General features: G+C 36.4%; 1 protein-coding gene across 2 annotated transcripts in view; it reads right to left on the bottom strand.

Moving 5' to 3' along the window:
• Positions 1-14,430, bottom strand: part of SGCZ (sarcoglycan zeta) — a 216,193-nt gene that overhangs the window by 119,584 nt on the left and 82,179 nt on the right. For both annotated transcript variants that reach the window (XM_009642435.2, XM_035897793.1), the window contains one exon: positions 5,349-5,450. In XM_009642435.2, coding sequence (XP_009640730.1) covers positions 5,349-5,450 — 102 coding nt within the window. The remainder of the gene's footprint in view (positions 1-5,348; positions 5,451-14,430) is intronic.

The following is a 14,430-nucleotide window of genomic DNA, read 5'->3' as shown; positions in this document are numbered from 1 at the left end:
TTTTTTTGATAGCACAAAAAAGGTGAACAATGACATCTCCTAATTGGAGTTTCTCTGATGGTAGTGGTAGGACTGCAGGACTCTCAAACTAGTTTTACTGCATGGCAATAGGGTATCTTACAAAGCAGAAAAGGGAGTGGTACAGCAACTTGGCCTTGAATTTTTAGAAGAATATGTTTCAAGGGAGGGTGGGCAAACATGTTCCTCCTCCCCAACCCCAAAATTGACAAATACAGCATACTTGCAGGACATTAAAAGACACTATGAACAACTTTCAAGAAGGCCACACTTTGGAAAATACAGCCCGGTCAGTTCCTAGGAATATTATGGAGGAGACCACCCTGAAAATCACTTCATAGCAGATGAAGGAAAAGGTGGCAACTGGGAAAAAACAAGAATGGATTTAGTAATGACAAGCAGCACCTGATCTGGTGGTCTTGTATAATGAGAAGACTGGCTCAATGGACAAGAGCAGTGGATGTCCCTCCTCAGCTTCAGAAAGGCTTTTGATGTGGGCTCCTACACTGCTTCTTTTTAACCCTATTGAAAAGAGAAACTCAAAGGCATTCTCTCAGAAAAAAAAAAGGGGGGGGTTCTTACAAAAGCCCAAACACAAACCTAAATATGTGCAATGTGCTGCTGGAATTGACAAATTTTAATTCTATGTTAACGATTTTACATACTTAGAGACACAGTGAAGAAAGAAATATAGTGTAGAAATGCCTTTGTCAAGATTGATTCAGGTTTGGAAATAAAATAAAACTTTCTAAATATTTATAAGGATATTTGGTCTCCAGAGTGAAAATCTGGAGAAAAGGATACCTGAAAGAAGTTCTGCTTTGAAACCTACCTACAATTTCTTAGTTCTCAATCACATATTTAAAAATACAAGGTATACAGACAGTTTTCAGAATTTCCTGTGTTCAGTTAGAAATGTATATGTATTCGGTGTTTCATGTTTTCTAGACCTTTTCTAATGACTTAACTAAATCATTAAATTCTATGTTGTCTAAGGATATCTCTTGAAAACACATACTCTCTAAGTTCAGAGAATACATTTTTAACCTTGTTAATTGGACAGAAAAACCAAAACAATCCCCCCTGGTTTAAGGGACAATTAGTTACTTATTTTATCTTCAATTGAAACAATTTAACAAAGAGAAAACTTGATTTTTGTCAACAGTTAAGTACCATACATGTGAATGAAAAAGATCAATAAAGCCAAGAATCCGTTCTTAAGAAAACACCATGAACTGCTTTTATTGTTATATAACAAACTAATAAAAGTGTTCCTTGACTGTTTCCATTCACAAATGCACTGGTATGGATGCAGTAGTAGGATGATGAAGAAATTTAATTCAGATTATTGCATTATGTATTATCTGATTTCATACGTCTCATGGTACACTACAAAGAATGTATTTTGCATGTTTCTTTGCATCATCTCAATGCAAATGATATAAACACAGAAAACATAACATTGTCTAGATTAAACTTACTGGTTTCAGACTAGTAATTTAATCAAAAGTATACAACTAGACCAGCCATAGTCAAAATTAAATTCTCAGTAAAACTCAATTCATAGAGTATATGTACCCTTGTATAGGGATATAAAGATGTCAATTCAGGATCAAATAAGCCCTTATCTGCTCAGGTTCTGATGTATCAGTTCAAGTTCTGACACACAGCTAAGTCATTTCATGAAAATACAGAAGTATCTTTTTTTTTGTGTAAAGATAACATTTTGGGTAGGAACCTGTGGTTCTGTGGACACCACAAACTACAGTAGAAAGAGCAAAGCAAGAGGAGCAAGGTTAGGGATACGGCACCCTCTCATTCACACAACTTCTACAGACAAAACATGAATGAATATTCAGATTACTCAAGACCTGGATTTTTTATTACTACTTTTCAACAGAAAATTGTATACTGGCCAGAAAAAATATCACTAGAAGTTTTGCTTTTAAGAAATCGTGCATCTTTTTTCTCCAACTGACTTAGCTCAAAGTATTTTAACTTTTACTGTTAATATTCAGGGTTTTAATGAAGCAATCACAAGACAAAAAGCAATTTTTCAACCTATATACAAAGTTCAATACATCTCTTCTGATAAAGGCAATTTAAGGTCTGCATTCAACCCTGCATAAGTGATCTTGTTTGGGGATCCAGGTATGCTGCTGGCAAAAGTGGTGATTTCAGCATCTGTAAGCATATGTGAACTTTATGCTAGCAAACATAGCCACATTTAAATTGCAGCAGCAGAGAGATCAGTTCAGCCTAGTTACTCAACAGATTGCCCAGGACTCTTATCAGAAGTAGTTCACTATCAGAATCAAAGGTGAACCCTGCGCTATCAAGGAACATATTTTATCAGCTCCAGATCTAGTTAACTAAAAGATAGCTTCAGCATATGCTTAAGAACTCTGCTCATGCCTCTTAGCCATAATACAGCACACCTCCTGCTAATATCACTGGTCTTCCCACCTGACTCTGCTTTACGCTGAGTAATGGGGAAGCAGTGACACCTGGACCTGCAGGGCTGAGCGCCCTACATGGAGGTCCCCCAGTGGCCATTCTACAAACCACGTTGCCACTACAGAGGAAGCATACCCATTCCACAAAGTTATTATCAAATATGTTACAAGTAATCTCAAGAGTTAATCGAATGATGCCACTTTAATGTGTGCATTCTTTTAGAAAGGAATGACTGCATTTGCTTAAAGATTTCAGATTGCTCTTTCAGAAAATAAGTAAGCAACGTACACATGTAAAAGACTGCGAAGTTGCCAGCTTCAAATGAGTTTTCAATTCCATGCTACATTTTAACTCCCGTATGCACCAAATGTAAATCAACTGCTTCCATGGAAAAGGCAGGGGAAAGCATTCCCCTCTGCATCACCCAAAGTAAACACTACTGGCTGGTGAGCAGGACAGGTCTTCAGAATCCGCTGCCTGTATTGGCTAGGTCTCTACTGACTATAGTGAGAGCTCAGAAAACCCGTCTCACTCTTAGATTTCTACAGCACCAAGGTCAATTCTGTAAGTGACAAAACACTTAATGTCACATACAGATGCTACATGCCTGGGGGAAACACCATGCAGAGACATCACAAATCCCTACCGTAGAGCTTAATACAGCTCCAGAGGGATTTTTTATCATTCCCTCACAACATTCACATTTGCATTCACCAGAAGTTACTGAAACTTTAGCACAACTACTGAGCAAGTTGGCAAAAGACTGGAAGGTGCATCTGGTTTACAAGCACTGCAAGACGAGAACCAAGTATACATGCATAACAATTTTTTAGTTAGATAACAAGTGTTTTAACATTAATAGATATAAGTAGACTTGCAACACCAAAAATATTTTAGTTGAAATACTTTTTCCAGCTAATGATCAGCTCTATTTCTTCTGCTGTTTTGAGGCCACGTACTGACAGGCCTATCTGTTTTCCCATGAGCCTCACAGGACTAGCATGACCTTGTGTTAGGCTACAGGTAGACTTTGAATCCTGTTCCTTTTCAGTAGCTACATTTGTGTGCATTTTTATTGCTCAGATTTCTTAGCAGCTCTGAGTGAAATTAAGATCCTACTTGAATGTCTCGTTATTCTTACTTGAAACTTATGTTCACTTTAACAGAACCAATGTTCTGCAATATGAAGCCGTGTGCAAGGAAATACCCCAAATCATAACTCTCATGTACAGTAACAGGACATGGGACAATAATGGACACCATTCACCTGCAGAAAGGAACTGGGAAAAATGCACAAACCATGACTAATGTTCTGCAACCTCTAAGAGAAAGTATGCTTTTTAAAAACATACAGCCTGGAAATGCTACACCGATTTCATAAAGTGTACACATTGGAATATTCATACTAAAGAGGTTCACGCTTTAGGCATGCTTTTAAATTTATTTGTTTTACTAGATATTAAAGGCTAACAGAACCCTTAAAATATTTTTTTCTATTTAGGCATATATAAAAGATAAAGTGGTGTAGTTAATTTGACGAATTCTATAGTTTCAAAATTGTAAAGAAAATATTAGAAGATTACAGAAACTACTTTAGAGTTGCTCACATCTTTCCATGGCAAGGTGATCTAGGAAAAAATAAACCCTTTTGAAGATGTCTATCCAATTTTAGAAGGCAGAATCTGGCCTTTTTGATTTACACTTGGCAGCAGTGTTTGGTAATTAATTGGTCATTTATGTACTTACACGTTGACTGTTCCATTGTTTTGCCTCCCCTCAAAATTCTGATCAATATCAAAGCTGTGATATTTGCATCTATTTAGAATAATTAATTGCCAAGTGTTTGATTATAGATTTATCTTACCTAGCTATTAATATTTTTAGCTACTATTGTAAAAGAAATATGAACAAGATTTTGTAACACTGTATGGATGATGAGTTGAAAAGTAAGTGAATATCTATTCAATAAAGTGATTAAAATTCAACTTTGTTGGGTAATATACTGTTATGTAAATATTACAGATTTTTTTCATTACCTAGGACAATATAGTTACTCTTTTAAGCATTGAGACATCTTCGTTTAACAGAAAAAGAGGACAAAAAGACTACCTGTTCATCTTATGCATCTATTAACACAAGAACAAACTAATTAAGAGAAACGGGAAACTGTTGGGATCCCATTGATGAGTGTACTTGAGACTCTTTCTATGTATAAGACGACAGATATGAGTTAATATGAGCTACGCTGAGTTTCCGAACACATAATGTCTTGATTTTCTTTTTTGCTCTGAACAACATGCTGATAAATGATAAAACAATTACATTTGAGCAACACTGAAAATGGTTTGCTTTGAAAAACTAAATCCTAGAGACATTATGCAGTTTAGCAAGATTGCCTGTACCTAATGAGGAAAAAAAAAAGGGAAGATAGAAAGAAAAATTGGCTAATAATACCAGAAAGTCACAGTAGCTAATAATACTAGAAAGAACTTAGGCATACACAAAACTGTTGGTTATTTCACTGCATTTTGCGCATATCACCAGTCTTGTTTTTCTGGAGTTTACATTAAATGAAGACTTTAATGTTCCATTCCCAATGCTGAGGTCATTTGAAATATAGAATATACATATTTTGAATCTTTTTTTTTTTTTTTTTTTTTTAGGATAAGACATTTCTTTTAAAAGGCAAGCAAGGCTTCAGAAAAAAAAAATCATTTTTGACATGAAGGAAGCTTTCTCTGTTAAAGTATTCTCAAAGCAAAATTCTACTGATTGCTAATTTAGGAGGTATAAGAATTAAACTTTGTAGTTTGAGCTGAAGAGATTAATTTATATTAGCTGTAAATTAAGACAAAAAGATGAAAAACACCTACCTTTCGGGAATGGATTTCTTTCACATATAGAGGAAGTAGAAATTCAGATATTCCTTCAAGTCGTATTCCTTTTTTAGTGACTCTCAAATTTCCCATTCCATCCTACAATCAACAATATATATATATTCACTTTAGGAAATGACCTTATCCAGAACAAGGTAAACAGAACACAGTAGCTGGCCTAGTATCTAAAAATAGCAAGTGCTGTCCCACTACCCCCAGCTCTCCTGATGATCTTGGACAGGAGCTGGATGGGGATTTACAGGCAAAACGTCACCTAGGATTGAGGTATTTAACTGCACAGCCTGACAGTGAACCGTGTACATTATTCCTTGGCTGGACTTAATGCAAAGGCAAAACCATAGATCATAAGTTTTCCTTTACTGCAGAGGTGAAGATGGATCTTGAATTACAACTGCTAATTAAAATAATTATGTAATTATCTCTAAAAATATATGTAACATTTGGTAAAGCAATCTATTACTTTTCTGTAATAAAATATTAGAAAAATATTATGTCATTGTTATGTCTTGAATCAACTATTTTCACTTTTCCCGGCAATGAAAATATGTAGGAAAATATCCTATAGGGAGAAAGAAAAATAGTTTTTTATTAGTAGTTGCTCATGACTACTAAGATCATGTTGCTGGTTAAAAAAACTTCAAAATGCTGAGGATTATTTTTGTTTGTTTTAGTTTATCTGACTAGAAATACAAAACCAGCCATTGTAAAAGTCTGGATGAAACAAGCAACCCAAATGATTCAATGTTCAATAAAATATAAGCAGAGAAAAGTGGCATAACAAGGTTTAGTCTGTTTTTTTAAACAGGAAAAACAGTGAAACCTGCTTGTTACTTGAGAGACAGGAACATTTTGCACACTGATAGAAATTCAAGACCTTTTTTTCCCCTGAATGCTTGTTACTATATTCCTGACAGAAGATAATTCTTCACTGTACAGCCAGTGGAATTCAACTTGGTCCACTTAACTGCAAAATTAGCAAATTTAACCTAATTGCTGATTAAATGTTTTGAAGCCATGGCTGACTCTATGGTAGCAGAACAGTGAGAACTTGCATTTCTGCTCTGCTGGTTGAATTACGAAACAAATAACCCTCACTTGCTGGGCAGTCGTAAACAGCTTGATAGCGGTGTCCCCAACTGCTGAAGCTGGCAGAGGATGCTGATTTAAACAACATTATACCAGTCTAGAGATAGTGTAGCCACTACACCACTATAGCTATTCCTTTTCTATAACAAACAACATGCCCATATGGCAGATATTTGATTGACACCACTGCATCCACATCTGAAGCAAGACTGCGAAAATGTTAATACTTTAAGACAACAAAAATAATTAAGTTTTATACAATGTAATTCAGCTGGTGTCACTTCTCAAACACAAGAATATAGTGATAGATAGCTTTCCACACTATGACAGATTTGCAAAGAACATACTGTTGGGAATCATGCCTTCACATGTCAGTTATAGGACTAGAGGCCTAGATGCCTATGACTACAAAACCAGAAACTACCAGAGTCACAGAATAAATACAACTCCTGTCCAAAGCAGAGAAAACATGGAATAACAAAAGCTATCTATAACATAGGCTATAACAAAGGCTATCTATAACATAGAATATACTTGTTAACATAATACGGCACCAAGAGAGATTTACAGGCACTGTAATAGCCCATATAATGTTTAGCAAAACTTGTAACTGATTAAATAAAACCAAGAATTACCTTTTTGTTAGCAAAAGTGCTATTTATATTCAAACTGCGTGTCATGGTTTAACCCTAGCCAGCAACAAAGCCCCACACAGCTGATCGCTCACTCCACCACAGTGGGATGGGGGAGAGAATTCAAAGGGTAAAAGTGAGAACACACATGGGTTGAGATAAAGACAGTTTAATAGGGAAAGCAAAAGCCATGCACGCAAGCAAAGCAAAACAAGGAATTCATTCACTGCTTCCTGCGGGCAGGCAGGTGTTCAACCATCTCCAGGAAAGCAGGGCTCCACTACATGCAACAGTTATTTGGGAAGACAAATGGCATTGCTCGGTTGCAATTTCAACATATCTTGAAGATAATTTAGTCATGCTAAAAATTTAATCACACATTATCCTTGTATTTCTTTTTTTTCCAAATAAGTGGTTGCATGACTTCAGAAAGAACAACATAAAACTGCAGATTGCCTAGCACACAGACATTGGAGGACAATAAACAAATGTTATATACAAAAGCGGTCATCTTTGTTGGTAAATCTGTAAGAAATATGTATGTATAAGAAAAACTAAGAAATTTGTACACTTCCATTCTTTTGTACATATAAGGCTTAATTAAAATGTTAGAGCAGAGGCTCTGCTGTTTCTCTACGAATCTCCACAAACAATTTTTTAGACCTACCCTTCTCGTGTATTCCGGTCCTTACACTGAACTAATGTTAGATTACCTAAACTTTGAGAAGTAAGAAGATTATTTGTGTGGAGATGCCTTGTAATTCATTCAGTCACTACACAAAATAGGTTGTGTTGGTGGGATTACATTTGATGGGTTTTGTGTTTGCACTTTGCTCTTTCAATGAGCCTGACACAACCAAAATTTCAATGCTTATGCCACTAAAATCTACTATATGCTCATGCCAATTTCTGCTTAAAAATATTTCAAAAGTGTTTCAGCAGAAACTAGCTAATCAGGAGAGAATTATCACATAAAACAACTAAAACTGACACAATGATGTAGTTCCTCAGAATCCATATATTTTAATTTATAATTAAGGCATAGAATTTATTATAGAAAATAAGATTATTATGAAGTATTTCAACCTTACTCTCCATGAAAAAAAAAAAAAAGCTGATATTCACCTGTCCCTAGTACATATTTAAATCAAGTTTCATCTCACATTTCTACTATGGTTTCCAAGCAATTCAGGACTGGACTTTACAAGACCGGAAAAATTGGGGCAGCAAAGAAAGCAAGCACTGAACAAGCCTTAGTAACCTTTCCAGCAGCATTTATTCCTATTCAAAAGTGATAAAGCATGTCTTGAATTGAGTTGATTGGCTTAGTTGAGAGGTTCTCCGAGAGACTACTATTCTCTTGTACTACTGCAAAAATCAGCTATACCTTAGCTACTTCTGACATAATGGTTTGGTTTTCTCCCATTCTTTTCCTTAAGGGCAGATTCTATATCTTCTTTAGGTAATCTACTCTATTGCCTTAACTATCTTTATGGTTAGAAGTATTTCCTTCATACATAACCTGAACCTCTAATGCTATAATGCAACTGGCTTTACTTCTGTTTGTCCTTCAGAGAGATTATTGCTTAGACTAAATAATCACAGTTCACTGTCTTTCCTTGTACGTCATTTTTCCATCTTAATGCTTCCCATTGTTCCTAGTCTGCCTTTAGTTCATCCACAGCTCCCTTTCTTACTCGGCGTTTTCTTAATATCTTACACTCATGTATTAAGGCACATAAACCTTCCCAAGTATTTTCTTATAGTGTGACTATGTTTGTTACAGAGGAAGGCTTAAATTAGAATAATTTCATGAGCCATGGAGGTAGAGAAATATCTACAGTAAAAGCACGCCCTTTAGTAACTCCCTGGCTTGCAACTATTCAGCAAAATGTAATTTTTCTTATAGAAAAATTAATATTGGTAAGTAAGAGCTATTACACTGCTTCCTTGATCACACTATAGCAAAAAGCATTAAAGAAAATCAATTTTCAAGACAGTCTAAGGAACCTATTACTGTCAAAAAAATGAAAGTGATTATTTACACGTGAGGAAAAAGCATTGTATTGAACTTGGCAGTCGCAGAATTTCACTTTTCAAGAACTGTGACTATCTAACGTTGCAGTCTTTATAGTTTCTAAGTTTATACACATTACTTGGTATTCCAGTACAAACACTGCATGTTTTTCAAAACAGCTACCATACATCTTTCAATAAGCAACACCTTGCTCTATTGATACACTCAATAAAATAAATGGGACTAAGAGCAAAGTAGCTTGCTGCAGAGATCCATCTCTTGCTATCAGGGCAAAGGAAATGAGAGTGTAAGAAATGCCATGAAGTTGCTTGAAAATAACTCCTCTTTTATCTAACAGCCTGCTTAATAAAACACTCATCTCCCAACTGATAGCTTCAAATTCCTTCTCTGCAGTCCAGAGGGATTAAAAATCATAACCTCCACTTTCTTGAGGAGTGTTATAACCACAATGATCAAAGGACATACCTAATCTCCTTGCAGATAGCTCAGCACAGCAAGAGACTTTGAGAAGTTTTCAGCCATGTTGGCAAATGAGAGAAGCCTTGTAAAGGGGATAATTTTGAGAGAAATCTTAAAAACAAATTTACTGCATCATTTTGAGGGATGATAGTGTGTTCTCACACATCACAAACTTCTTATGGTATGACTAAACTTCTGATCACTGAAGGACAATGAAAGCTATGTGTTTGTGAATCAACAGCTCAGTATCTCACAGACTTTTGTAACGGCACTTTAGGGGACTGATTGGAGGAGGGAGAGGGAGTTTTAGAAAGCACAGTTCAGTATCACAATTCAGCCCTTTAAAAGCAGAGCACCAGGGTCATCTCTGTCATCAAATCTTTCTCAGTCTAGAGCTCTGAAGATGCAGGGTGGATACAGGGTGGCTACCTGCAGTTGGGTCCACACAGGAACGCTGGGGAGAAATTCTTCAATCCAGGTTCTGTGCTCAAACTGGAGTACACAGACCTACACACACTTCTAAAAGCAGAAACCAGGAATGAAAGAATCCCTGCAAATATTCTTCAGGTAACTGGTAGAAGACCCATAAGCAAAGTAAAGAAGGAGAGAAGCCCGTGTGATCCAAAAGGATATCAATAACATGCTAGGCATGATGACCTCCAGTGAAAAAGAAGTTAACAAGCTGGAAAGGAATGCAGGAGTACCAGACATGGAGGATGAATTGGGCACCCTCCAGAGAAGCAGCTGATTAGGGAAGCAGCCAATGGTCCAATCCCCAATAGCCAATGAAGAACCCATCCCAGTGCTAGCAAGAAAGAAGCTATACATCCTCAACACCAAGGTTCATGAGCCTGACTAGATTTGAGACTCGCCAGCCATCTGATTATTATTTCATGCAGCTCATTTATAATTGTCATAACAATATAAAAATCTAGGGAGAGAAGGAGATAGAAGAATTCAAATTCACATAGTACATCTTGTTGAGGCAGAGCAGTAAGGCAACATGGTTGAATACATTTGTTCTGAGGTTCAGACCAAAAGGGAGAAAGAACTGCTAAGTGACAGCAAAGGACAGTTATGAATTTAAAAAGTCATTGCCATTTTGAGGTTTCCCTCCCAGACCAGAAGGATCAAGTAGATGATGTATTTGTGAAGAGTAAACTAGAGCACAGGACTCAGTAATAACTTAGGTTACTGACTAACATCCTTTGTGAATGCAGCAGGAGACAGGCTGAAGAGGAAGCTCCTGAAATGCTTTCATGGAAAGAGTAATGAAGGTAGGGGCTGTTTCACATTTGCCTCTAATTAACAGAGAAGATTAAGTGGTAATGTATTTGAGATTGGTCACAAAAGGACAGAATTCACACAAGTTAGATGAGAAGGAAAATAACTCAAACTAAAAGCAATGTATTTCAAGAAGGCAAACTTCAGTAAAAGGACTCTTAGATATTTCCTGGGAGACTTGCCTAAGGTGAAAAAGGAATTATAGTGAAATGGTAGCTCCTTAATGAACCAATTTACCCAAAGGAGAAGAAAAGCTTCTGATAGGTACTGAGGAATATTGACATTTTTGATGCCTTTTTTTTCTTTTTAAATTTTTTCTTCAGTCAAAAGGTCAATATAAATTGGTTCTCTGTTTTAATTGGTGCACCAGTGATAAAGGATTAAGATCCTGCAGGGAAAGGATGAATGCATTTATGAATACTTGTATAAGCTAGGTATTTTCAAGCCAGCTGAATAAAATGAACTTCATCCTGAGGTACTCAAAATCCGCAAGCTATAAATGATTAGCTAAAACGTGTCTACAACAGTGACATAGCTCAGAGCAGAAGAGTGCAGTAGTCCCTTGTTTCACCACTTACTCCATGTTGGCTCAGACTGTGGGGCAGATTTTCTGCATGTGAAGGGGATTCCTTTTGGATGAAACGAAATCAGATCTGTTCAAAGTGCAGCAACAGTTTCTAAAAGGAACAGAATGGTCCCAATCGATATGTGATCTGCAGCACAAGCAAGTCCCACAGCAAGAGCCAAGTGCACATGCACCGACAAAATATTCTCAAACCACAGAGATGTCCTGTGTTCTTCTGCTTCTTGTGCTACTTAAAAGGCTAAAGGTCTTGAGGTCAGTAACCAAATCACACAGCTCCTAGCTAAGGGCGTTCCTTTATATTACACCAAGACCTCCTGTAGTTCAATATACTTTTTCTTCTTTCAACTGCTGTGTCCCTTTTCAGTGTTTTTCTGAATTGCTTGTCTCACCTGCCTTTTTTTTTTTAAATTGATAATGATTCCTCTTTTCTAGCTTTCCTTCCCTATCAACTTCTTTGGTCTCACAGAAGATTCAATATATTGCAGTCATAGTGCCTGATCATGGTCAAGGGTCTCAGCTATGCACCCTTGCATCTGTAAGTTCTGCGTCTACTGCCAGTCATCCCCAAGACTTTGCATTTCCAGCTGTCCAAACTCTGAACTCTGCATATGCTCTCTCATTTACCCTGCCTTTTCCTCGTTCACATGAGCAACTGAAAGGGTGGAAATAATTACTTTCTTGGTGTCCATTTGATCATTTGCTCTGCCACAAGATTTAAAACATCATTTCTTCCGTTCTGAGCCTCTGTTTGGCCAGTACCCAAATTCAGAGTCAGGAAGCAGCAGACATTATGTATTACATATAAGTGAACAAGAACAAAAATAAGACTTGCTTCCCTAAAAAAGGGCATGAGAACACCCATGTGCTCCTGTCATCTCCACTAAATGCATGAAAGAATGCTCTGGCACTTGCTAAAGCAACATGGAGAAGTCTATACACCTGAAAGCAAGAGTTTGTAGGAGAGCTTTCTTTTGGCTATCTCTGAGCAACATGTGTAACAGGGTTGTTTGGTCCAGGGGACCAGACTAATCATAAAGTAAACAGATATGCATACCTATAGGCTAGCATTTGGGTCCTTGGTACAAATTGCTTTTTTCTACTGATCCATTCATATTGCACCGCATTAGTTTTTGCTGTGTGGTGCACAATTACATTGCCTATGAACACAAAGTCTATGAGAGCCCATAAATGATGGATGAGAGCAAACTGTAAAGGTGAAAACTAGAAAGGCAGAATTGGTATTTATCTTCTTTTAAAAGGCAAAACAATGGCAGTAAAGATCAACTTACCTTGAACTCTTTCAAAATACCATGAGCTCTATACTAGAATAGATAATCAAACGAATTATTTGTAGTCTGCTGGAAGATGCCCGTGAGATCAATGAGATGCAAAGCTATCAAAAAGCCAATAACATGACAAAAATGAAACAGTAGGCAATGCAAATAAGCATTAAACAATAATTTTAAAAAAGAGAGACCTACACAGAAGGGCTAAACGTGATGATGTTCAGACTGGACAAGAGAAATTAAGGTGACACACAATAATAATCTTAAAGTATGAAAATATTTTCTTCATGCCCACTGTTAATTAAACAACAAATAGTGAACTCATATGAAGAAACCGAGAATTGGGTGGGTATTAGTAGAATATTTTGGCTCCAAGAACTGGTCCAGATAGATTTTGTATGGTTGTGCTATATCCATATGTAAAGATTTTAAAGATTTTTATGGATACACGTCTCAAGAACGATGTACAGTTTAAGCTTGTGGCAAAGGATGAAATGAGTGGTTTTGGAAATCTCTTCCTGTCGTTCTGTCTATAATTCTTTTTAGATTTCCATGCAGACACTACTAAACACAGTATGTGTCTTCACAAGGTGCAAAATTAGATTTCTGCCTCAACTCTGTTGAAGAAGTCCTTGTACAAAATACATTTAAAGCTCTTTTAAGCCCACTTTATAACACTACAGATATCTAATCAACACAAAGAAAAATCAAATGACAAAGTAGAATACATTGGAATTTATACTTTCTTATTTTTTGCAGAAATTGTTTTCCCCATGTTTACTGTATTTTACTGAGTATATTTCTAGACAAATTGATATAATAATGCTGTTTTCAAACAATATCTTAGAGAAGTCCAAGTGAAGGATATCTGCATATTTTCCCATACAACTTTTAATAGAAGCAAGAAAAAAAAAAGCAGCCCATAAAATTAAAAATAATGAGAAAGAAGAAAGATTTTAAGAGATAAAGTACAACTGAACTTTCAGTGATTGCCCTTTTAGCTATTGTAAGTATCATTAATCAGCAAAATGTATGTACACAGTTGATTTGAGACCTATGCAAGTGTTTTGCTTTGTTTCAGGATTATGATAAAATTACTGTCTTGATCAACAGTAAACACTGACAAAGTTTTATTGGATTGCAAGAAAACAAAGTACCTGTTCCTAGTCTTAATAACTAACTTCATCCATGTGTGGGGGGAGCTTTTTGTGGCAGAATTAGTAGAGTATTGGAACAAGCATAATTTCTTACTGTGCAGACAGTCAGGCAGTTTTGAGAATACCTACATAAGGTGTTCTGTAGTGCAATTTAACATGCAGTGAATTATTCACATCAACACTTTCATACATTAGTTTATTCATATTCCTTATCACTCACAGGAGAAGGGTGAGCAGGGCCCTTGTTTCAATACAGGATGGAAGATAAAGGGAAGAAGGTCCTGAAAACTGGGCTGATAACAGACTGAAAACAGAAAAGATGAGTTGGGATGTGGCGACTCTCCAGACAGTAGTGACAGGCCTTGACTGACAAATTGAGTTAAGCAGATGCAGCACAGTCTATCCAGAGAACATGGATTCAGGATAAGTGTCGGTTTTAGAAAGAAAATTAGGTTCTATAATGACAAAACAAAACGTACAAGAATACGTCTATGAGCACAGACCCTTAGAGAGATCAAAGTAAGAAAACA

Source organism: Egretta garzetta, unplaced genomic scaffold (genome assembly GCF_000687185.1).
Source record: "Egretta garzetta isolate BGI_Z169 unplaced genomic scaffold, ASM68718v1 scaffold46, whole genome shotgun sequence".
Classification (NCBI taxonomy): domain Eukaryota; kingdom Metazoa; phylum Chordata; class Aves; order Pelecaniformes; family Ardeidae; genus Egretta; species Egretta garzetta.
Note: the sequence above shows the minus strand (reverse complement) of the source record. Positions and strands in the feature narration are given on the sequence as shown.